This window comes from Lytechinus pictus, chromosome 8 (genome assembly GCF_037042905.1).
Source record: "Lytechinus pictus isolate F3 Inbred chromosome 8, Lp3.0, whole genome shotgun sequence".
Lineage (NCBI taxonomy): Eukaryota > Metazoa > Echinodermata > Echinoidea > Temnopleuroida > Toxopneustidae > Lytechinus > Lytechinus pictus.
In genome coordinates, this window is record NC_087252.1 from 8,657,392 (window position 1) to 8,684,704 (window position 27,313).

The 27,313-nt window shown below is 35.4% G+C and overlaps 1 protein-coding gene across 6 annotated transcripts in view; it reads left to right on the plus strand.

Moving 5' to 3' along the window:
• LOC129267268 (dixin-like) overlaps positions 1-27,313 on the plus strand; it is a 69,275-nt gene that overhangs the window by 18,125 nt on the left and 23,837 nt on the right. For 4 of the 6 annotated variants that reach the window (XR_010294395.1, XR_010294396.1, XM_064103530.1 and 1 more), the window contains exon 2: positions 26,003-26,132. Coding sequence is in view for 4 of the 6 variants with exons in the window: in XM_064103530.1 (XP_063959600.1) it covers positions 26,003-26,132 (130 nt within the window). In the remaining 2 variants the exon portion in view is untranslated. Of the gene's footprint in view, positions 1-22,236; positions 23,684-26,002; positions 26,133-27,313 lie in introns of those variants that run through there. The other 2 variants (XM_064103531.1, XM_064103533.1) reach the window with 2 other exon arrangements.

The window sequence follows — 27,313 nt, forward strand, 5'->3', positions numbered from 1 at the left end:
CTGTTCAAGCTCTTGCAAGATCCGCTGCTCAGGATCACCATGAATAGCTAGCACTGGTGGTATTAATTTTATTTTTCGTAGCTCAGCTGAATAAACAGACAAAAGAGACGCAGTCAGTGAATAATTGATTCTTGAGGATGGCATGACAGCCTTGTTCGATGGACTTCTGGAATGCTGGCAAACAATGGCCATGAATAAATTAATTATTAGGGATATCTTCATTAGTACCTGCCAAGCCACCATCTATTGCCATCCTTGTGGTCCATTGAGAATTGATCGTTAGCGTGATGACAAGCTGATGAAAGGATTGCAACTCATGAATCATTATCACAATAGGTTTCAAGGAGAATATATGCCAACCAATCAATGGCATTTCTTCTCATATCATTTCATTCATGAAAGAACATATCGCACCTCTGACTAATTGGTATTGATGGCTCGATGTGCTGTTGAGAAGCAACAGAGTTAATAGCGAACAGCAACACAGAGACACTGAGCTGTGTGAGTACTCAGTACACCTTTCCTCCAGGCACAGGATACTGTTCTCCGGCGAGCTGGCATATGACTTTTGATTCTCAAGTTTGACTCACTTAGATTTTTTTTTTATGGAATAGTTTTGATCACAATTATATTTATGGAGGAAAATAATTATATACCAACGATATAATGGGATCATTTTATATTGTGGAATGTCTGTGACATGGACTCAGTACAATGCACATGTAGGCCTACATTTGTATTGTAAGTATTGGACCTGCTTAAGCTATTGAAGGTAAAGGGCTTCCATTTCTGGAATCAATCATTGGATTTTTATTGTACCTGATTATGACATCCTATAGCTGGTCATTACTTTGACTCATGTGAGATCTCTTCTCGTCTGAAGATTTCAGCACTTGTGGAAGAACAGGATCGTTGCAGAATGCAGAGGTGATAGATGAATTGCGCTGTACTAAAGTGCTTTGCGATTGGAAACGGTACACACCAATGGAATAATCTGGATTATACCATTATACTTTCTGAAATATTAGGAATACATTTTACATTTAGGCAATGGATTTGAATTGTCTCCATTAGTTTCAAAGTGTTACATGAGGTTTTAAACACCCCCATGGAGTTACGCTGTGAAAGGGTCCAGTTTGTGAAGCAATTCAACATGAATTCCAGAACAAGATGGACCCATTACATGGATCCATATCACCAGGTTAGAGACATAGTTGTGATAAATTTTCTTTTCCAATTTTACTTCTAGAACTTTCTCCTTTGTTAGAGTTCACATTTCAACTTGAAAAGGGGAAATAATGCTAAATGTAATCATAAATATATAGCCTATTAAACTCTCAAGCAGATTCTCTATTAAAATTAATAAATAAGAAATGAAATTATTTAATAAAAACAATTTGAAAATGAAACCGAACACAAACTGGTAAAAATGAATAAATGAATAAGTTATTAAAAGAAAAACCAATAACTAAAAAGAAACAGAAGTGGAAAATAAAACAGGAGTTATTATTGCGTAGACCTAGTGTACATGTAGATACAGGCCCCTAGATTCATACACATCTTACCTATAATGATTACTTTTACAACAATACGTGTTGAGACTTTCACTATTAAAGGAATATGTCCTCACTATTGAAAATCCAAGTCGACTTGCAAAAGGGGAAGATAAACTATGAAAGCTGGGATGGTATCTGTACTGATTTTTTATGCAATTATGCATTAAAATGAAGAGGGAAGCAGAGCATATTTTTATTTTAGAAAATAGAGTAATATCTGGAAAGCAGCTAAAACGATGTGTACATGAATTGGCCCATTACAGAACACTTGAAAGATTTGAGAAAAATAAAATCAGAAGAAAGTATGGAATTTATGCTCATTTTTGTCTCACCTGCATAGCAGAGTGAGACTATAGGCGCCGCTTTTCCGACGGCGGCGGCGACGGCGGCGTCAACACCAAATCTTAACCTGAGGTTAAGTTTTTGAAATGACAGCATAACTTAGAAAGTATATGGACCTAGTTCATGAAACTTGGCCATAAGGTTAATCAAGTATTACTGAACATCCTGCCTGAGTTTCATGTCACATGACCAAGGTCAAAGGTCATTTAGGGTCAATGAACTTAGACCATGTTGGGGGAATCAACATCAAAATCTTAACCTAAGGTTAAGTTTTTGAAATGTCATCATAACTTAGAAAATATATGGACCTAGTTCATGAAACTTATACATAAGGTTAATCAAGTATCACTGAACATCCTGCATGAGTTTCACATCACATGACCAAGGTCAAAGGTCATTTAGGGTCAATGAACTTTGTCCGAATTGGGGGTATCTGTTGAATTACCATCATAACTTTGAAAGTTTATGGATCTGATTCATGAAACTTGGACATAATAGTAATCAAGTATTACTGAACATCCTGTGCAAGTTTCAGGTCACATGATCAAGGTCAAAGGTCATTTAGGGTCAATGAACTTTGGCCAAATTGGGGTATTTGTTGAATTACAGCCATGAATTTGAAAGTGTGTTGGTCTAGTTCATAAAACTTGGACATAATAGTAATCAAGTATCACTGAACATCCTGTGCGAGTTTCAGGTCACATGATCAAGGTCAAAGGTCATGTAAGGTCAAAGAACTTTGGCCACGTTGGGGGTATTTGTTGAATTGCCATCATATCTCTATAAGTGTATTGGTCTAGTTCATAAAACGTGGAAATAAGAGTAACCAAGTATCACTGAACATCTTGTGCGAGTTATAGTAGTTTTCAAAATCAGCACTGCTGCTATATTGAATCGCGTGATGCAGGTGAGACGGCCAGAGGCATTGCACTTGTTAAAAGTTGGTGTGCATTCCCCATTAATAATACATTGTAACAGTTTCATCTTTAAAAGACTCACATTTTCCTTGAATGTGTAATTCATTGATCCAAGCATCCCACCGCTGCCACTCATTAATAAAGGAATACCCATTGATTTTATTGACTGTCCTCAGTGGTGAGGTGGGCCAAGAAATAACAACAATGCCAAACACAAGAATCAAGAACGTTGCTTGTATTGTACTCTGACAGCAGCGATCATTAGCAGAAGATGAATTTAATGATCATGCTCTTCTTGCGCTAAGCGGGTCAGTTTTGTTCATCAAAAGAGAAAGGTTACTCCAAAGGGAATTTCTTGGTATTGATCAGAAAGTTTGATACCGTTCTACCCTCAGTGATACTTTCCTTTTAACCTCATTGTTGGCTAATCAAACTACTCATGCAATCAAAGCTGGCCATTTGCATGGATCTGTCCATTTGGTGTTATTACTGAATTGTATGTTGACTTTATTGGAAGTGTAGTAGGCACCTGTCATTATGCAAGTAGGCCGACGGACATATTTGGTTGCAGTTTATAGTGGTACGACATGCACATTATGTTGCATGTCTTGAGGCATGCCACAAAACAAATTACAATTCAAAAGAAAAAAAATTTCCCTGTCATAATGGAGGATTATTAAATATCTCATGATACATGCCAAATGTGTGCTTGTGCATTAAAAAAAATGTTCACTTCTGTTGTTAAGTCTGAATTTCAAAAGGGATAGTCCTCCACATTTTTGTAGTTTATTTAACTTCCCATAAATTTGCCAAACTTCAGCTGAATTTTATATTGTCTCAAAAACGTTTCTGTATGAATTCGTAACATCTTGATCTGTGTGTACACTAATGTACTGTGTATGTTTGTGTTTATAAGAACAATAATATGTGTGGGATAAACCTCCCCACTTTGATGCCAACATAAATACCAGCAATTGATACCAGATAGATAATAGTATGTAGCAGCTCAAAGAGAGCAATCCCTTAAGCATGATCAGCGCCCTCTTGTGGTAAGTTTTTGTATAAAGCTCAGTGCATGCCAGTATCCTGTTCATTCAGTGATCATTGTAGGTTTTATCATTCAAAGTCGACTCTCCTCAGTAAAATAATTTCTTTTAATTGTGAAATTGGTAAATAAATCCACAAAATCATTTTTTATTCATACAATGAACTGGAATCAGCCACAGACACTATTCTAATTTTCTTATTTATTTATTTGTTTGTTTGTTCGTCCATTCATTCATTCATTTATTCATTCATTCGTTATTTATTTATTTATTAATTTTATTTTTTTTGGGGGGGGGGATTACCAAAAAAAGAAAAACATTTTAATACTTTTTGCAGTGGAACCACAGTGATCCATAACCTATGAAAATTGAAAATACCCTATTCTGAGAACGGGTTAGCCTAAACATGATATGAAATTGAATTTTTAATCTATTGTAATAATCTATTTTTTAAACAGCTGTTGTATTCACTTTTTGGCGAGAATCTTCATTTACTCTGTTTTATTAAAGCCAACATGATATAATATTCTTTTTTGAAGGGCAAGCTTTTCTTCCCTGGATTTGGAATTTTTCTTTCATTATAATGCGTCTATGAAAGAAAGAAGAAGAGAGAGTGACAGAGAGAGAGAGAAGGGGGGGCACATTTGTTTTAAGAAAATTATGTTTATATGTACAGTACTTTGTTCGTTTTGGTTTAACTTATTTTGAAAGAAACTTGTCTCCAGACAAAGAAGCTATAAAGAAAGATTAATGATGCAGTTATGAACTAAAACTATAAGTTTTTTTCTAATGAGTGGATAATTAACATTGATACTTCATCACTCAATTTTAATCCTTGCTTGCGCTTATCTAAAACAAAAGAAAGAGATAGAGAATCATTGCTTTAGAGGATTAGCCAGCGGATTTTCTCATTATATGCAGGAAGTCTTTAACACTTCGAAGATACATGTAGTCAAAGAAAATCCAGTTCTCAGGATTTTTGCACATCAATGTGTTAGTTTTCATTCAAGCAGGCTTACAGGGTGTGAAAGAAGCACAATAGTGATATGGGGATGAATGAACTTAATATTGATATATCACAATAATTAATGGTGATAACAAAAGTGATATAATTAATGTAATACTAATATTAATATCAACTATATGTTATGACAATAACAATAGCTAGTTGGGCTGTATCTAGGCCCACAGTATGGTAAAAAAAACTATTTTACACTCTTCAAGCGTACACATTCCCTTCAACATTATCAAACATGCGACCTGAAATAAAAGCAAAAAGCTGAACAAAAACCTCATATGCCTATTAAAGAGAAATTCCAGTAGTTGCAGTAAACACTGATTTCATGAGAAAGTCTGTAAAACCAGGCTTAATTGTCAGTTTATCATCGAGGATCTAGATCTGGTACAGTTACATAAACTGAACTTTGTGAAATCTTGAAATCTACGCTGAAAAATGTTCAGACTGAACTTCCCCAACACGGATAAGCGCACGTGGGACAGCGTATAATTATTGCTTTGAGCGTCGGGCCCGACGCTCTACCCGAATCTTGTGCTTATTTGCTGATTTCTCAGCAATTACACAATTTCTTCCAGAATCCTTTGGCACATGCGTTTTATTTATACAAACAAACACTTTGGTGGTCATTTCATTGGATTATGTACGAACTCATTTTGTTATCGTTACCAAAACTAGCATTTACCTTTAAATCAAAGGCTTTTCTCAGGAAATTGTCTTAATATGTTTGTATTCTTTTCAACCAATGTTCTTCATTATTACTGAGAGACATACAGTATCCATATATTCTGTTTCTTTTAAAGGACATAAAAGCCAATGTTTGTCAAAGCTGTGCGTCATTCCCCAAATACTGATCTACATGTAATTGTTACTTATTAGGGTGTCATGTCATGTGTGAAATCCGAAGGTGAAGTAGGTGAATTCAGAGTTATACACACAACTTCAAGGTAAATACAGCATAAAGGCCTACCTGTATAAATATAATTTATATTAAACCAAAATTTAATCATTTAAACCACAAAAAAACATATATTGGCTTGAGGAAGTTTTGTGCAATATAGATCATCTCCAGGAGTCATATTTCTTCACAGCTCATGATGCCTCTACAACCCATTCAGCTACATGTAGTTTGATATGATGATATATTGATCATCTGTTTTCGTATGTACATATGCATAGTGTACTATAGACTAATGTGTCAATTTTATTGGAGCTAGTGTTTGTTTGAAATTGAATGTGCATGCAGACTCAATCTTGCCTGATAAGATTTATTAGTCATACTGTACTTGAAGGAATGGATTGTACTTGATATGATATGATTTATTACTTTGCACCAGTCAATAGTTCTTGAGACAATAAAGTCAATATTGCCTTGTGATGCGACATGATTGGAACTAGGAAGCAAAGTGCATGTTTATTGGAACGGGTTTTCATTGCCTTATCGATGTAGAATCCGAGCTTTCCCGGGGTATGTTTTATGAAGCATCTTGTTGGTAATTTTCAGAGACAAAAAATACTCTTGGACAATCAGAGGCAAGGATTTCAGTAGCTTGAAACAGTTGTCAGTGAAAACATGTTTCATGATATATGGCAGTATTTTATGCTGGTATAATTGCAGTTTGTACACATACCGGCCTACATTTTATGCATGTGAAGAGCATACTGGAATTTGTCTGTGTTTTGGCATCATCAGGAAAGTGTAGAGAACTTGTTTGAAACATCAAAACCCCATCCACGGGACATATGTTCATGTAGGGGCAGTCATAATTGTCCATTGATTAGAACATCTTGTTTTGACTTTTGAAGAGTTCAGGGAGTTTTGCAACCTCAGAAAGGACATAGCCAGTATTAGCCACAGGGACTGGTGAACCGAAGAACAATTTTTTTTATAGTGTTAGAACAAGTGTTGTTATTGTTGATCATGCCTAAGATATGGTGTCTGTCTTGTCTGCATCACCAAGATGAGGTGAGTACTGTGAAAATGATTTGTAAGGTGAAATTCAGAGATTTATTAGGATTTTTTATTTAAAAAAATAGAACTGGTAAATGGCAAAATTTCACCACACAGTGTATGTAGGTAAAGATGAGATTGGAATTCAATGTATCCAGTGTAATTCAAATAATTTACTATACTAGCTACAAACAGTCTTTTTTATTTTGAATTGTTTAGAACTGAAAGAATATAAGTTTTCTTTTATCGCCATGGTTATATGTTATCCAAAGCATGAAGAAGAATTCAGATTGTCTCTTCCATTTCCTGTTTTAATTATTCCATTCTGCTTTCTTCCATTGTGTAATATTCCATGGTTCTGTGGTTTTATTGTGGGTGCGCTGCATGCGTTTCAGCTTTGAATTTAATTGAGGTGAAAAGTTTACCTTCATTCTGAGTTGTAATTATGGTGATCATAAGGGTGATTCATTATATGTGGGTCTCAGTTTCATAAACTTGTTATCGTTACAAATTGGCAATAGATAAACGCTACTAAAAATCATTCAATTTGATTTGCTGATCATGGCTAACTTGTAGGCCTATTAAATTTTGCATTTGTTGTCCAAGCCTTTTGAAAATACATGCAGGGCCCTGACTGAGTGAATGCATGTTTGTTAGGCTACAGACTCACCAACGACGTACATTCAAACCAGGAAAAAAATTACACGGGGGCTCGGGTTGACTGCCCCCAAAATGTTCAAAAGAAACCTGGAAAGTGAAAAAAAAAAAGAGCCCTGGGAAATTCCCATTCACTGCAAAGTCAAAGCTTCTCCAATGTTGCACATTCTTTGAGTACATTGGGAGAAGTAGGCCCCACTCCCCCCCCCAAACAAAAATAAAATAAAGGGGGAAAAATGGCCTGATTTTAACTGACTGATATTGATGGTGGATGGTCTGTCATTGGAAATAGTGATGGCATATGACTAGATTTTGATGTTCTGAAGTTGATTTTGCCTTTCGTTTGTTCCTTAAAATACACGCCTTCCCCAAACATGTATGGTATGTGCAGAAACATTTCTGAAATGGGAATATTTGGCAGCACATATATCTGTAATCAGTTTTTGAGAGGGAATTTTCCTCTTTCGTGTTGGGTCTTATTCATTGAAAAATATTTCATCTAAGGGATAAGCTGATTATCATTTGCCAAATTGTGTTTTTTCAGATATTAATGAATATGTAGGGGAAGCAGCGATGGATTCCTGAAAATACATTTTCTAAATCATTTTGAGACAGACTTAATGCTTTAACACTGTACTCTAGTAAAGAGAAAGAATTATCCAGCGTCTGTCTCTAAAAAAAGACAAAATTCAAATATTGAATAATGAAAAGCAGTTTGCAAAATTTGCTGGTTGTTTCGTGCCTATATTCAATCATAATAAATCAAATTGATACCAACTTTCATTATATTCCAATGACATCTATCTTTCAAACAACCATTATAAAGTAGTCTTATCAAATTATTTTTTCTCTTTGTGATAGATCTGATAAATCATATCCGCCTACTATCAAAGTAAATTGTAAAAAAGTCTTTGTTAAATTATTTTTCATTGACATTTGACACATACACAGTACATGTACAGTCACAAGTACTCTTGCAAAATAAAGTTATTCAAATTTGATATTCAAGTTAATAATTCATGTGAAAATATATCCAAATTGCATGCCATTTTATTTCTTTCTCTTAATGAAATTTTCTTTACCGAACATTTTTCAAAGGCGTGCTATTTTGGAGTTTGGTTTGGTCCAAACAACAAGGCAGCAGTCACGATTTCTCTTATCAATAAAAATCAGATGCTGGTATCATGAAAAATAAAACAAAATGGTAGTGAATACATTTGTACAGACAAGGAGATGTGGAAAGAAAAAAAATTAACAAGGAAAGATGAATAAGAGAGAGATTAAGAGATGGTGAGGCTGGTGAAAAAAATCCTTTTTTGTTCTGCTCTGCTCCTTTTTTTTGCAAGTGGATTTTTTTATCTTTTTGCCGTAAATGTAGCTCTGAAAATGGTTTCATTTTCGTCCTAGGGACAAATGGTGACATTGTATAGCCAATCTTACCGATTAACGTTGAACTTTATACAGAATGTAACGTTACGGATCGTTAACATTCAACAACAGGTTTGATCATGTCATCGAACATGGCTCAGTAACCTTCATGGATTCTTCTAAGTCTTCAAACAGGCTGTTTCCAACTAGAATGCTCAAAATTAGGATTAAAAAAGGAAACAAATTGCCAAGATAGGAGCAATATTAGCCCCAATATTTAGAAAACCTTGTTTGCAACTTTTTAACATTCAACAGACATGAACCGTATGCACAAAATCATTTAAATTCACTTCAAACATAAATTAAAATGTGTCCTTGTAGCAACTTGGGCACTTTGCTCCTTGCCTCCACAAGCAATGTACAAGTCCATGATATTTTCTTGAATATTTTTGCCAAAATTACCACATCCCCACCCCCAGAATAATGTAACGTGTATATATCGCCAAATACAATGTTTCTTAGGGCCACATACTATTTCCCCATCTTTAGCATAGATTAGGTGCCCGAGCATTCAAGGAATTCCTTCCTACTGGGTAGTGGGTACCTTTTTACTACACCTGGGTGGAGAGTGCCAAATGTAGATAAATGCCTCAAGTTACAAAGGGCGTGAGTGCCACAGAGGGATTCAAACCTCGGTCCTTGTGGTTCAAAGTCCGGAAGCATATCCTCAGAGCCACAACAACAACTCTACAATAAACAAAATAAATATATACATATATTTACAAATATATTTGTCAATAGTTGAAAGGAGACTGCTAGGTCACAGATTTTATGGTTTTGTGGATTTTCTGGAGTAATTTTTTTCCCTTCTTTTTCTACCTAAAAAAAAAGAGCACAGGTCCATGAACGTGTAATTCAGGAGAAAGAGCGCTATTTCAAATTCTTTATTGAATCAAAGTCAGTTCGAAGGTTGATGAGCAATTAGGCATGACAAAAAATGCTTTATTTAGTGTTGTTTGTTTGTGATTTGAATTGTAGTGTAAGGAGAATCTACTTTGAGTATTTCACACAGGGAGAAATGCATACACATACATTTTTTATTTTTGTAAAGAACATTGAATTTTATCTTCATTTTAGGAAAATAAGAAACGTTTCAATATTCATTTAGAATTTTCTAAGATGCAATGGTACACATGCCCATGAAGATTTTATTCTTTAAAAATGATATGAAAGGGAATCAAGGGATACAGTTTGTGTAATTTTAAAGTTACACCAAGCTGCTCTTGACTCAGTTGAGGTGCATCAGTTCTGGCGGAACAATTCCTAAAGAAGCCGTGAACACTGAAATCGGTATAGGAGCGTCTTGAGCATATGTATGCCCAATGTCAGATAAACAATTACACAGGGCGGGGAGCAAATTTGCCCCTGATGTGCCCGAAAGATCCCTGGAAAACTATGAAAAGACAGCTAATTGTAAGTTGTATATGTTTTTGATTGATATTTCTCCACCAATGTAATTGATACTTGCAAGGTGTTGAGAGGGACATATCTGGCACTCACAAGCAAAGAGAACATATAGGATGATGGTTCGTCTGAATGTTTCCTCACATTTATTCTACTCCTATTCTCTCAAATACATGTCTGGAGTCTGAACTGGGTTTTGAAGTCAATATAAAGAGGTGTTGATGGATGGTTTACACTATGGATTAAATCTAGAGGAAAGGATTTCTCTTTGTCAATCTAAGGATCAACTTGATTGTTAGGATTTGAATTTAGGAATGTGCTGGTATTGCTGTAGTATCAAATCGGTTTCGGTCATAGGGCTGAACTATGGGAATATTCGATACAATGATTATTCCTTTGGCTTTGATTTCCCACCAAGCCTACTGAGTTTTTAATATTGCTGTCACATGATAGTCCAGTTTGTTCTGCACCTGTAAATTAGTAACAGCAACATTATTTGGAACATCAACTTGGTAGTCTGGTAGTCGGCATTTTAACTTCATGTGTTGGTAGAGGCTGTAATAATGTAAACATTTAGTTTGTTATCAAACAAGGTCTTCTGTGAAGTCAAATTTGGTTTCTGGATTATAAACAAGTAATTTTCAGACAAGAGAACATGTATGTAGTGTAACATGGTTCTAAATGTGTGTTTTTTGTTTCAATGGGCATTTTATACCAAGGAATTGTGCAGGCCTACATCCATGGAAATACCGTGAGAGTTTTTAAAGTGGGTGGATCTAGAGCCTTACATCTGGAGTATAAATGTTGGCAAACTGTTGGCCAAAAAGTTCTGCCTTAAGTTGAGTAACAGTTGGATTGTTGAACAAGGCTGTGCAGCGTAGTCTTGAACTAATGATGCGTTCTACTTTTGTGCATTTTCATGATTGTGTATGTTTGCAATACCAGTAACTTCCTGTGGATAAGCTTTTCATTGTTTTTCATTTTATTTGAAAAAAAAATTGCTGCATGGATTAATGCTCAGAATATCAAGGAGATTTGGCCATCTTCCCACACATTAAATGTGGGAGGAGAAAGAAAGGCTTGTCTGATTGACCTTTTAATATTTCAGTGCTGCATCCATCAGCAGGGTTTTTTAATCTGACAAAAACTTTTTTTCATAGTGTTTGATTTAATTTGCAATGGTTTGGCTTGAAATATTTAAAGGTATATCATCTTCGTTGAAAATAAATTTTACACGCTTCCAGTGGCAGTCTTTTGTGTTTGCGCTGAAAATTTTGATTCATGTTTGTGATCATGGCTTAGAAAAGCAACTGAACACACCCCAGAGAGGTTGCTGAAGCTGATGAAATAATCATTAACTTCATGGATGAAAATCTGCAGTACTTTGGCTTGAAACCTGCCTCAAGTGACAGTCTATATTTTGTTTGCACTGAAAATTTGGATTCGTGGCTTTTCGAAAAATTATCTGAACACACCCTGAGAGTGTAGGCTGAACCTGATAATATATTGCTATCAATCATGTTCACTCTCTGCTGTAAGGTGGCAGACGTTTACACCATTCAGCACAGCGCAGCTGTCTCAAGCATTCTATCGTTTCAATTCAGCGAGCTACATGTGAGGAACTATCGATGCTTCCCTTTGTCGTCACCGCTGAGCATGTGTGTTGTGTCTGGAGAAATGGATCTACATGTAGCAATGTCAAGTTGATAAACCAATGTATTGCTCTACTAAATTTACCCTTTGTGATGAATGGTACAAATGCCCTTTCTGCTTGAAAATTAAAATCATTCTTTTAGACAACTATTTGATAAACATTTAAATAGATTTTCTATAACTTTACTTAACATGTTTGTTTTGAAAGCTGTATTAAGAGAAGCACTGTCTGAATGATATGATTTTTTGGTTTGAAATCAGTGGATTTTATTACATTTTTCTGGGATTCTCGCTCTGCATACGTGAATATAAACTTCTACAATTTATGTGCATACATGTGTTTTTAAAATGTATTTTGGTTTGCAATTGCTTTGGAAAGCAGTGAGGGGATGAAGATTTGTTATGAAAAATAATAATCTGCAGCCGTCTCCTTTAATAGGAATATAATAATTGGACGTGGCATGGCTGGAGTGCACAAATTAGTTGCTACTTGGTGTGTAATTAATTGGCTTCTGAGACTCCCAGTGCTCCAACCAGCTGATCTCACAAACTAACCAACCACAGCCAACGGATGCACTGAGCAGTGCACTTGAACCTGGTTGTACAGAGCGTATGGTTCTCCGCTTAATGCAAGATTCAGACGGAGTGTGTCTGGCTGGCGTGAGCGTGAAATTGTGCAAGCGTTATGAGGACAAATGAGATACAGTCTGTCGACTGGATAGTGGAAACATACATGCTGCGGATGGAAACGCATGAATCTTAAACCTGCGAGATGTAGTCTGAGGATAAACCAATCCAAAGGAATATCTTCCCTGTCATTGTTTATTACTACTAACTTCGATGTGGATTATGAACCCGTGTAGCTACATCCAGTACATGTGTCAGCATCAGTTGATTAGATGCTCGTTGTACATGTATGTATTGATTCATCGCTCAAATATTCAGACAGAGCGCTTGCACATCCTCCGGCATGGATGCTTAATGAATCCAGCTGCTCGCATCTCTCTCTCCTCTTGTCCTAGATTATGATGGAAGTGTGCCTCTACTATCCATCTCACATGTAAACTTGATTTGCTCTCTGACACTCTGATATTTGCATGATTGAAGGGTGGTCAGAGGGTCAGCTCCGGTTTTGTATGTGACCTTGATGCAAGGAGGGGGCAGCAGCGAAAGGAAGCGATGACGTGGAACTGATCTTCGGCTATCTACATTAGATGGCAACTTGTTTTGATTTGTACAGGTTTATATTGCTCTGTTGTTATCCGTTGTCTTACTGATGTATATTACTGGAATCATTTTTTGTGCATAAAAAGATCCACTCATTCAACCTGGACTTCAAGCAAGATCCTTCAAAATTTAAGCCTTTAAACATCTTATCAACGACAGCGAATGTTATCCGATTTCCTTCAATGTTGACTTGAATCCTCTTGATGTATATATTTTTTTCATTGGTGTTGATTCATTTTCTCATTTGACTGTTCAGGGTTTTGTACAGCTTGCGAAATTCTATTCTTGATAGCAGAGGTTCATTGTACCGCTGTTGGTAATTCTGTTGAATCACTGTAGATTTGTGATTTTTTAACATAATTACATCCACTTCATGTACACAGGTGTAAATGTGTTGTAGCTCAAGGACATTTTTATGTAATTCCTTTTTTTTTTGCTCCCATGCACCCGGAAAGATATCATCAAGGTTTATGCAATATATTGGCTCTCAAGTGTTTAATTACCTCAAAATCTAGTTTCACATGTATCCCATATCGCTTGAAGCTGAAGCCTTTGGCTGTACAAAAATAGCGGAGTCTGCACAGCTGTAATTTTACATACATGTATTAGACCTGCTTGAGACCATTGACTGAAAGGAATCTACATGTGTATGGCTTATTAAGAACCATACAAACTCAAAACAAGGAAGTGATTATCTAAAGAGGAAATGGTGTATGAATATTTGAATTGATAATACTATTTTAATATCTCTGAGGAAATGGTTTAAGGAGGAAGGAGGATTCCCTTTTAGAGGTGATTTCTTGCTGTTTTTTATGATCAAGAAATAATTGATTTCCTTTTATTTGACAATCCGCATGAATTGGGATAATTTGTTTGATTGTTCAGAAGATAGAAGGCATGCAGCACCAGCAACATTTGAGAAATATATAGATGAACTTTTGAGATGAGTTCATTGTACAGCTTTTTAAATATAAAACCATTTTGACATCAAATTCAACTTCACCAGATTTTCATCAACTCGGTGAATGAACTGAAGTGGAGCCACTTTGAACAAACTCATTGAAAGAACACCTTTTATACCTTTCGGCATCTTTATAATCTGTGCATACATGCACTTGTGCATTGTATGTCCTCGCAGCATTGTTTGATCATAAACTGTGAGCCAATTACCGTTTATCGCGACTGTCTTCGACCTAAATCAAGAAGCACTTTAGGGACTCTTTTTCCATAACTCGGTCCCATCTTCTTGATCAGTACTGCAAACATGGCGTGTGAATTCCACATATCTGGGAGCGAGTCCTCATGTAGCCTGCGCTTAGAGCAGCCACGACCGACAAACAACAGAACATCGCAACTCTTAGCGCTTCTGAGAGACTTGGTGCTCAAGCGATGGGAGGTGCTGTATGCTTGGCAGATTTATCAAGAGGTAGGTTTGATCTGGGTTCAGTGACACAAAGGTTAGCAATTAATCGTACGCTTCATTTCCGCGATTGATTGTAAATTGTAGTCAATGCAATCAATCATAGAAAAATGATCTACAATCATTGCTAAGCTTTGTTTTACGGGCCCTTAGTCAGAATAAGGTTCTATATTTTGTTAAACGTCATTATTGCAGCCGTACTGACTTGAAGAATGAAGTGAAAGTAGGCCAACTTAAAAAGGCTTATGATATTTCTTACACATCTGGGAAGGGGTATGGGGCACTTAACTTTTAGGCCAGTGTCATGTGAGTGACGAAGCAGGTTGTTATAATCACTTTTAATAGATATATACTTTTTAGTCGAGTATTCATCCTTTCATGTATTTCAGCATAACTTTTTTTTTTCATTTCTTCCCCCACATACATGTACAACTTCATCAAAGAATGTATTTCACATAAAAAGGAGAAGTCCACCCCAACCAGAAGTTGATTTGAATAGAAAGAGAAAAATCTGCGAAGCAGAACATTGAAAATTTCATCAAAATCGGATGTAAAATAAGAAAGTTATGACATTTTAAAGTTTCGCTTAATTTCACACAACAGTCCTATGTACATCCTGGTTGGTATGCAAATGAGGAGACTGATGATGTCATCCACTATTTCTTTTGTATTACATGAAATATTCTCATTTTATTCTCATTGTCAAGTGAAACAACGATTAATTTCTCCCTAAACATCTGGAATCAGTTCAGTCAAGTTGGTCCTTATTGTCAAATCTGTAAAAAATGAAATATTGTATAATTCAAACAATAAAAAAAAACAAGAAAAAGTATTAAAGGGACATCATCGTCTGTCTCATTTACATGTCACTGAGTTGTGCATATCACTGCTTTGTGAAAAATATAAAGCGAAATTTTAAATGTCATAACGTTCTTATTTTAAATCCAATTTTGATGAAATTTTCAGCGTTCTGCTAGTTTGATTTTTCTCTATTTATTCAAATCAACATTTTTTCTGGGGTGGACTTGACCTTTAATACAGACCAAATGGGAAAATGCTTGTATTGCGATCTAATTAACAGAAAAAAAATTTTTCTTTGAATTATGGTTTTTTTTCTTCAGACAAATTTTCCTTGCATCATTGGCATACTTATCCAGGAAAAATAAACCTTTTTTGTGGTTAGGCTTGTAGAGCGAATCCATTCATATGCAACAGAGTTTGGGAACTGCATAATGTAGCAAATGATGATCACATCTTGGCATTTAGATTTAATACCACATGTTTTCCTCCACTGACCAATCAATTTTCTCATTGCTGCCAGGCATGTATCCAATTACATGTACATGCTCTTGCTTCACATGTAGGGCCTACTTGCTTTAAACCTTCCTTTTTGATATTTTACTTTTTTCGTTCAGCATTCTGAATTGCATTGATTAGTACCATGCATTCTGTGAAATTTCCTCTCTCTATTTATTGGACATCTTTGATAATATATATTTTGCTACTGTGTATGTATGTGTACTGGAGTGATTGCGATGTATAATTGGAGCGTGGAAGTAATAATGGTTGAATCACAAACATGATACTGAGATGATTATAATTATCATTTATAACAATCTTGAATATAATATAATGATAAAAGCGATGGTGCTCTCCTTGAATGTAACTGTTCATGTAAATGATGTAATCCTTTAAGGGCTTATTTTGAACTTGTTTGGAATAAGGAATTGCACACCCAGTTTGTCAGATTGTCAATGCATGGAGGTATTGGTATTTATAACTCCATAATCCAGGGGCGGATCCAGGATTTTCCAAAAGGGAGGGCACATTTTCCAGAGGAAAAGTTTGATCCCAAAAAAGGAGAAAAAAAACCGTTTTCAACCTAAAATAATGACATTTTGTCCACAAAATTTGTTGACGAGCAACAAAAAAGATCTTCACTTTTAAAGGGGGAGGGGCACACTTCTGTTTTAACAGCATTTTTACATTACAAATTTTAATTGTGCCTCTCAAAAGGGGGGGGGGCATGGGCCGGCTCTGTGCCCCCCCCCCCCTGGATCCGCCAGTGCCATGATCAATGTTAGCACCAATATACTGCCATTTTAAAAGTCAACGCAGCAGAAAGCTTTTCACACTTTGATTTGAGGTACAGGTGTAAATACAAATAATGCCAGATGTATCATAATTTCTCACGTTTTGCTGATACTGAAAAAGAAGCAAACACTTCCATTTGTATATCACGCCATATGATATGTGTGCTTGTTCCAGTGGGGAAAGTCAGACAAAAGATAACTATTATCCTGTTTCACCCCATTTATCATGTTATTGTCCTCTGATAGACAATCGAGGTTGATTTTGAGGTCAAACAGGTCATACACAGTTAAATATTCAGTAAATATAAATTTTTGTAGAAAGAAAACAATCTCCATCGCCCTACATATTTAGCATCTTCATAGAAATTAAATTGTGCGGGTATTCTCCATGTATGAAGTATTAAACTCACGGGATCTAGTTAAAAGCTACATGTAAAGCTCTGATTAAGATTGTAATCACTGAAAACGTCCTTGATTAAAATTAACAAACAAGCACTAGTTTCTGATCAATATTCCTATAAATGTAGCCAAATTATATTTGAAGATTGATTAAAGAAAGGAAAACATTTCAGCCCCCCCAAAAATCATTTCCTTGAAGTATGGCAATAATTGTGTTTGTACTCTGATTTCCGATCAAATTTCAATCTATTTCTCTCTGCTGTGTCATTTGCCTGGATTTTTTTATGAATCTTGAATTCTTCCCTTCACTGGAATCAGTAAATGCCAATATTTCAGGATGTCAAGTCCAGTTGGACGTCACAACTCAAGACTAGAGAACGATAAAATACATTGACATTTAATGGTATGTTTTAAAGATATCCCTCAAGCAAGATAGAGTACTTTACTTTCCTCGTCCTGATCGCTATGAAATATTGATGAATCCATCTAGGAATCGGGAGTTATTGCATATTGTATCATCAAAACAGAGTTTGGGACTGGGATGGGGGAGGGGGGGGGGGGGCTCAACAGAAGCAGATCATTGCGAATCATTTCAAATTAATATAAAATGAATGTGAATATTATATATTAGGGTATCAATAATTGAAGATAATTTTCAAAGTTGTTACCCCTCTCCAACATTCAATTATATGAATTGGCCTTCCCTAAATTTTGTTTTTATTGGATCCTGTTTAAAATGGCAATCTTGTCAGTGCTGTATAAAAAAGAAATTTGAATAAATAAGGGATACAGAAGAAATATAACATTATTAATTAGCATAAATAATGAACCATTAAATATCTGGAATATAAAATGATAAATGGGAGATTCTACTTTCTTTCAAATTCCTCCCTTTTTTTTTGTATTCCAACCTCAAATTGAAATACTTGTGTGCATCGGAATTTCAATCTCATCATTTTTAGGCTACAATATTGCAAAAGAGTTATCTTGTAGAGGGTGTATTGATATTTCCATTGAATTTCAACTAGTAGGCCTATTGGTAATAAAGACATTATTCAAGTAATTTTATTGGCGTGGTTGTATTTAAAGAAGAATATATCTTTGTAATTGTATTTGTTGATTTATTGCTATATTTTCAATAAAAACTTTATAATAATATTAAAAGAAAAATAAAACAGGGGGATATCCCTAATTTATTTTTATAAAATACAATATCATGAATACTTCCAAAAGAACGACACGATACTAAATTGAAGACAAAAATAAAGAATAGAACATAACATTTTAATTAACAGAACGCCAATGACTCTGTTTATAATTTTCAGGCTGATGATGAGGTGCGACACTTCGAAACATGTTCCGTTTATTAAAATGTTATGTTCTATTCTTTATTTTTGTCTTCAATATCATGAATATCCCGCAGGCATATTATACATGTAATAATACATCTACATGTAGTTGCAGACATCCATGACAAATACTGCATTTATTATTGCATCCATCTATATGGTTTGACTCGGGAATCAATAAGCTACCATCTGCTACCACCAATATCACTCTTTAACATGCCCCGCCCCCCAACCATTGATCTTATCCCAGCATCATGTAAACTCTATTGTCTATTCTTGGATGACTCACATGTCGTTTGGGAGTGGCTTTTGTCATGAAAATTGAAAATATTATATGGTCATCATATTCAAGGCTGACAATTTTATTGCCTTTCTAACTTTAGAATTAATATTAGCTTTCAGAGATATACTGAATTCTAGTCGCAAGAGATATGCAGTGGATGATATGGGTACAATGCATGCATTTTTTTTTTTAATTTTTCTATTTGTCTTATATTGATTCGGAAGTTATTCATATGGCTTTTAAGTTTTGGTGTGCATTGCATTCTGTAGGAAGCAAGTTATTAAATGAATCGTCACTAAAAATAAGCTCTACACATTGATTTATTGACATCTTTGGGTAATCCTTTTGCTTGCTGCAAATATTATGAACTAAATTGTCATTTTATGATAAGTAGCTGTCATAGTTTATTTCTCCTATAAACCATTTTAAAATGGAACAAGTCTAAAAAGAAAAAAAAAATAAATTGTCATAGAAAAGTGGTTGAAAGCATATTGTGACACAGTAAAAGTACATTGTAGCTGTTGGTACAATTGAAATTAACACTTCTAATTGCAGTATTAAAGGTAAATGCTAGTTTTGGTAACGATATCAAAATGAGTTTGTACGGAATCCAATGAAATGACCACCAAAGTGTCTGTTTGTATTTATAAATAAAACGTATGTGCCAAAGGATTCTGGAAGAAATTGTGTAATTGCTGAGAAATCCTCAAATAAGCACAGGATTCGGGTAAAGCGTCGGGCACGACATTCAAAGCAATAATAATACACTGTCCCACATGCACTTATCTGTGTTGGGGATCTTCAGTCTGAACATTTTTCAGCGTAGATTTCAAGATTTCACGAAGTTCAGTTTATGTAACTGTACCAGATCTAGATCCTCGATGATATACTGACAATTAAGCCTTGTTTTACAGACTTTCTCATGAAATCAGTGTTTACTGCAACAACTGGAATTTCTCTTTGAATGAATGATTGTACATGTACATGAATTTAAAGAATTGACGAAATGTATATGAATTTCATGATGACTTATTTTGTAATTTCTGTGATAAATTAGTCAATACAAAATAGGAAAAGATATAACTGGAGCAATATATTGCTCCCACAGAAATTTTCAAGCTTGCGGCAAGCATGCGACAAGCTTGCGCAAGCTTGCGGCATGCTTGCGCAAGCTTGCGGCATGCTACATGTAGTAACTACATGTAGCATGCGGCTAGCTTAATAAGCGTGTAATATGCGTGCAGAGTAATTAGTTAAGCGATCTTTTAGCGAGCAGGGACTGTTCGCTAGCATGCACTCGCTTTATATTAAGTGAGCGCCCTGCAAGTCGCATGCTAGTTACTAGCATGCGGCACGCTTAAATTTCTATTGTCCACATAGTTGTTGGGTTTGAAAATTCTAATAAAAAGTATTTTCAAAATGAAATCAAGGAAGAAAATGTGAAAAGTATAGTAAAAGCTCTAGAAGTAGAAAAGGTTCGAATTACATCCATGGAATGTAAAAACCAAAATATTGTGTTTTATATGTAGTTGGTATCAATATTATCTGACCCCTTATGTCACACAGACCTGGATGACACGTCTTCAACCTTGGCTGTTGCCATAGAAATGGCACGATTTCCCAGTTATTAAATCCATTAAGTTGCTGTCTGAAAGTAATGATATGACACAACGCTGATTGTATAATTTATATCAAATGAACAAAATGATAATTTGGAAAGTACTTAAAAGGGGTATAGAGAGATTACATGTAGTTGATGACCTTTCTCGTGTACATTTACACACAACTATAGTAGGCTACCTGTTTGTGCATCATCTGACGGAGAAGAAAACACAAATTATACATTTATATCAATTAAGAACAAATCACCACAGTCATACTTTGTTCTTTGAGATTCATGTACTCAATAATGTTTACTTTGATTAAATGGATAAGCAATGAAATAATTTATCTGCAATCATGTTTTGTTCTTGAAAATCATATTCTAATATTGTTTACAAGGATGAAAAAAATAATAATGAAAACAACAATTATACTTTGGAAATCGTCTTCTTTTGAATGTTTTCTGGCTACAGATATCAATTTAAAAAAATACTTTCACATACTTCCATCATAAAGCTTTAGAAGTCCAGATAAAAAATGTCATTCACATTGTTGACTAGATTACGTAAGATCCCCAAGATCTAATCAGTGTGTCCAAAATTAGACAAAGTTACGTAGAACTCCCGAAAATGTATTATGATTCTATAAAGCCTTTGAAGTTTTATGGGTCATTTAATAGGCATTCCTTGGAACTAATGACTTGTAACTTCTTGTTTGCTATGAATATATGTACATGTTGCAAGAATTTGTTTTGGTTTGGAACTGTCTAAGGGAGTCATTCAAATAAAAACACTGTCTAAACCATTCTAAAATACAATACTAGTTTAGTTCAGGGTTATTTGAGGGTTATTTTAAATTACATGATTTGGAGCTAGTAATTGCATGATTGGCTTTGAAAAAACTTACTGATTTGACCAAAAAAAAGTGTCAGTGATTTAATATCATTCAAAATTTGAAATAGCAGCACAGGCATTCTGCACAAAGTGTGCGGAGTAGCGTGCCCAGCTTGTGCGATGCGAAGATCGCTTCCTAGGTGACGTTTTATCTGACAAGTCCTGTTTTATCCAACAGTTGTCATACTGACAGTGCTTCTCAGCCAATCAAAATCAAGGAAAGATGTCAGATCTGACAACTTGTTGGATGAAAATGTTGATAAAACGCCCCCCCCCCCCTGAAGAACGGTTCTGCCCTCATCACACTTCAACTAGTTTAACAAGGCAAAAAAAGTGATTCTTGAAAACCACATAACAAGGTGGTTTCAAACTGGTTTGGAAAACCCCTTACAGATCGCTTCCAGGACCGCTTCGAGCATTCCCATTACACTCCACTGGTTTCCACTAAACTAGTTTTAGACCAATGTTAATGGGGTCTGAAATAAATTGTGATATTTTTTCTTAAATGAGAATGGGGTTCAAGAGTATGCCAGTATCCAGTCTCAAAAGGGCAAATATAACAGGTCAGTGAGCATGAAAAGGGTTGATATTCGCAAGCGCCTTTCAGAGGGACTACCAGGGGGGTGCCATGCTCTGCGACAGGTCATAAAAATCTATTCAGTCCTCCCCTTGGATTCCTCCCCACTATGCCATTCTCAACGAAGGGCTTTTCTCCACCTGAGGTGATGAAAAGCATAGTCTTGCCTTTTGATCGTTAAAATTTAAAATTTGTTTCCACAAAGCTCTGTAATTGTTGCAATGTAAACAGTTCCATTAAAAAGTAGGCCTGAATTTGTGAATATCATGGATAAATTGGTTCTTTCATTAAGTCCCTTAAAATGAAGGCTATCTCTGTAAACAAAATAAAAGGATTCAGGCCACTGGGATGAATATCTACAAGCTTGGAAAGTGTAACAATTCAAAATTGTGGTCTATGATTTTAGACTAGGATAATACAAAAAGTATATGTGCACAATAAGATGTTTTATATGATTGTGCTTTATTCAAACACGTTGGGACTAACTTTTATTTCTTGACATTGTATATCCGTGTGAATCGAGGTAGAAGTAATTTTTACAAAGTCTTTGGTTTTTTCTTCCGTATTCACCAGATCTCCTGGTGGTCTTCACTTAACGGGGCTGATTGCCGTTCAAACATTTTTGCGATATTGTGCATAGGATCAGTTCATGCAGTTCTGTATTCATGCAGGCAATGTTGGAATAATGTCTGTTATAAAGCTCTCCATTATGTGAATGCCAATTTAGTGTCAAATTGGCTATAAAATGACGGATTGTACGTGATGGTTGAGGTATAGAGAACTTTGCATCATTGTTGTATGGGAATTTCCTGGATTGTTAGAGAGTTTTAAATGAAATGAAACATGGAGAGGAATGTTTCAGTGGATCATAACTTCTGTTGCCCGTCTGACCCCATGACATGCCGGTTGAATTATGACAATGTGTGATTTATCGCTTGCTACCAAGTTTTTCGTTGACAACCACCAACTAATGTCATTTTTATGAAGTCTCTACCATTGGGAACATGTTTTATGTGCTATTCCCACCAAATGCAAGTACCAAAATATATCGTTTAGGACAATGATGTCTATTGTTTCAGCAAAAATAAGGATATTTGCTAATATTGGATTTTCATGCAGTTGGCATAGAACTTGAAATATTTGCAATGAACAGTGTTGACATTTAACATTTGGTTTCAGTATGTACGTCAGCCAGCACATGCGTACATGTAAATGTCAAAGATTTATGCTGTTGGTATTTTCTTTGAAGAAGATCGCAATCATCTCTTTCCTCATCTGCGTGTTCCTGGATTGGTAAAGTAATGTTCAACTGGGAAATCTTATTAGTAGAAACTACCACCCTTGTACTGTATCATCATTACAACTACATTTTCACTTTTTTTTATCAAGAAATCTTCATATGAAAACGGATGAGCCTCTTTTGTTTTACATTTATGCAAGGAATATATAAAGAACCAAGGTAACTCCTTGGAAGAACCAGGGCCAAGATACAGTTCTCTGCAGGCCTACAGCGATCAGACAGGACAAGTATCTCTACTGCACCTCTTGCATGACTTCATACCAAAGGTTCTAGATCAGTTCATGTACTCTGAAAAGAAAGAAGAAAAAACATTTGAACACTACGAGAAGACAAATATTGTAACAGTGTCCACCGATTATTGCCGATTATTGCCCGGGTGGCTGCTTGCCTGTTTCATGTACAGGAAAAAATAATGAGTTTGTTGAATTTGTAGAGGTCGTCTCCTCCTCTGAGATGTGGTTTGCGTGGGTTTTCTTATCGGAACTGTCATATTTTGGAAGGAAATATCGCGAGGATGCCTGCATTGGATATTTGGAAACTTGTCAAACTAAATTCTTGGCTTACATCGAGGGTAAATGAAGTTATTTTGATCCTTATAGCGAGAAACTTGCAATTTTGTTGTTTAGTAGTTAAGATGATAAGAAAATGGCAAATTGTGTCCATTTATTCTTCAAAACAGCTGAAAGAAACAGTGATTTTCCCCCTTTTTACAGCTTTGCTCACCATCAGTGGACTTTAGTTTTATGTAATTTGAATAAATTTCATAACTCAAGAAATATAAAGAAAGTAATCAATAAAAAATATGTCATCGACTATTCATATATATATACCTTAGTGCCACTTAAATGCTTCAAATGGAAGTGATATTTATTCAGTTCATGTTTACCATATATTCTAACTAAACTGGCTTTCTAAATTCCCACCTTCTTTTCGAGATGAATGTTTCATTACACTGCATACTGATATGGCATATATTATGAAATCATAGCGGTGCTACATAGTGGCCTGCTACTTCATTTCATATTTGATATAAATCGTAGGGAGCAGAGGCTTGACGTCATTACTGTATCTTGATAGCGAACCATGTGACCACTATTAGACCTTCGATTCGGGAGGTAGATGCTGAATTTATGGACAGCTTAAATTGAAGTGTGCTGTTTCTTTCTCTTGCAAAATGGTATTTTAATTGTAATGCAAAATTTTGCTTTATGAAAATATACATTGATCTCTAAAATGAACACTTTTTTGATAGCACTATGACTGGCAGGCAGCTACAACTGTAGCTACATGTATCAGTGCTTGAGAGAGCACTGTGCCACTCTACACAGTGTGTTCACATAGTTTAAAGATGTGGTTCACACTGTTCAATTGCTCACTTTAAACAGTGTGAATATTAAATGTTGCAGTGTGGACACTTGCAATTGTAGAATGTGAGTGTTTACATACATGTAGATGATTCATAATGTTAAAAAGCTCACATGTAACAGTGGGTGTGAAGGTAACTTCGCAATAGAGGAGGCGCGGTAGCTCAGTCGATAAAGCGGGGGTTTCGGATTCCGGTGACCCGGGTTCGATTCCTACTTGGTGCGCTAGTGCCCTTTGGTAAGGCATTAATCCTCATTACCAGGTCCCTCAGAGAAGACATTAAGCTGTCAGCCCTCTGGTTGCTTGCTTAATACAAGCATTGTAAAAAAATCACTACCACCACTTGGTTGTCACACTGTGTTCACACAGTGGGACTCACTTCCAGCAGGGCTTGCATAAAGGAAAATTGCCAACTCGTCCACTCACCACACGGTCTACCTTCATTTAGTCTAATGCCATTCCGTCCATCAACATTTCGTCTAACAACCATTTGGTCCAGTAACCATTAAGTCCAATCATCATTTCGTCTAATCACCTTTCGTCTAATACCATTTCATCTGATAACCAGATGGTATAATAAATACCCATTTTCTTTTTATTAATTTTGAACAAACTTAAGTTTAATTTGACCATATGGTATACGGACTAAATGCCTATTGGACCAACTGGTTATTAGATGGAATGGCATTAGATTAAATGAAATTAGACCATGTGGTGAGTAGACAAACTGATGATAGACCAAATGGTAGTAGACGAGTTGGCAATTGGACGAAATGGCATTAGACGAATTGGAAACAAACCTTGCATAATACATACATACACAAATCTTGTTTTTATTTTTATTGTAACCACAGCTTCAAAGATAATGAAGTGAGGTAGTGTGAACAGTCTGTACTGTACAAAATCTCTCATCCATACATGACTTTACTAAAGAAAATAAAAAGTGAATTTCATTACAGTTGACTGCTTTTTGACCTTGAATACTGAGATTGCAGTGCAGATAATGTTCTACGTGTATTGCCAGAATAAACAAACAAACAGTAATTATACCTACATTTTGTATCCACGGCATCTTGTAGTACATTTTTAGATAATCTACTTGTACTTTCTGTGATGTATATTTGATTCAATAATGAGTCAAACAGGATTAAATTGTCAACCTCTTTAAGGGATTCCATGACATTTGCTCTGGCGACAATTGCTACGATGTAAAATCTGCACTTAAAGTCAAACATAAATCCAACCTCCAAAGCTAAATGGACCGTAATCTTTACATTGTTCGGGACCGAAAAGTATATTACAATCCTAACTATAACCCTACGCCCTCTGAGATATCAAGACCGGAGCAAATGCCGCAGAAGAGCAAATTATGTTGTGTCACCCTTCAAGGTATTTGGCCAATAGAGCCTGTCTATAACACTTGAATATATTCCACATTGTAAATATTGCTTTTTTTCTCTTCTTGCTGTTTTTTAAACAAATATTCATGTTTATTATTTTTTGCCTTTTCTTTTCTCTCTTTCAGCAACAATTGCAAGCGTATGTAGCGTGGGTGAACTCCCAGCTGAAGAAGAGAGCAGGATGTAGAATGGTGGAGGATCTCAGGAGGGACATGCAGGATGGGGTGGCCCTTGTTCATCTGGTAGAAATAGTTTGTAAGTATTTGACTTTGAACCACAAGGTTTGGTTGTTCAAATCCCACCGCAGCACTTGCGTCCTTTGGCAAGGCGTTTATTGGCATTTGCCACTCCCCACCCAGGTGTAGTGTAATCTTGGTGTGCAGATTTTCAATAGGAGCATATGTAAATGAGAGCAGGTAGAGTAAAGGCAGAAGTACATCCCAATATCATATTGATAAAGAAAGATCTATCTACATGACTGTATACATGTAGTTATAAAAAGAAGAACCAGCCAAACAGTTTCATCGAAATCACACAACAACAAAATACATGTAGGTCTTTAAAAGCGTTCTTGAAGAAATATGATGTTGACATCTGTGAAATTGGCAAACGTAGCTTAAAGGTCAAGTCCATCCCAGAAAAATGCTGACTTAAATAAATAGAGAAAAATCAAACTAGCATAGTGCTGAAAATTTCATCAAAATCGGATGTAAAATAAGAAAGTTATGACATTTTAAAGCTTCGCTTATTTTTTCACAAAACAGTGATATGCACAACTAGGTGAGTCAGTCGATGATGTCCATCACTCACTATTTCTTTTGTTTTTTATTGTTTGAATTATACAATATTCAAATTCAAATTCAATTTGGTTTTATTAAACAATACTCATCAAAAAGTCAGAAGACTAACAATGTGAGTTTACATTTTTTTTAAATTTCATTTTTTTATAGATTTGACATTAAGGACCAACTTGACTAGACCATATAGTATAATGCTAATTCCACATGTTCAGGGAGGAATTAATTGTTGCATCACTTGACAATGAGGGGAAAATTAGAATATTTCATATAATAAAACACAAAATAAATAGTGAGTGGATGACGTCATAGTCTCCTCATTTGCATACCAGCCAGGATGTGCATATAACTGTTTTGTGAAATTAAGCGAAACTTTAAAATGTCATTACTTTCTTATTTACATCCAATTTTGATGAAATTTTCAGTGTTATGCTTGTTGGATTTTTCTATTTTTATTCAAATCAACTTTTTGTTGGGTTGGACTTGTCCTTTAATGAACCCTGATACTAACATCACACTTGTTTTTATTATATAGACTGAGTATTAGTAGTCTATTTAAATGAAGTTGGTCTGTGTACCTTGAATGTCATGTATTGCAACTAAGGAAAGTGCATTGATTTAAAGATAAATACATCTTGT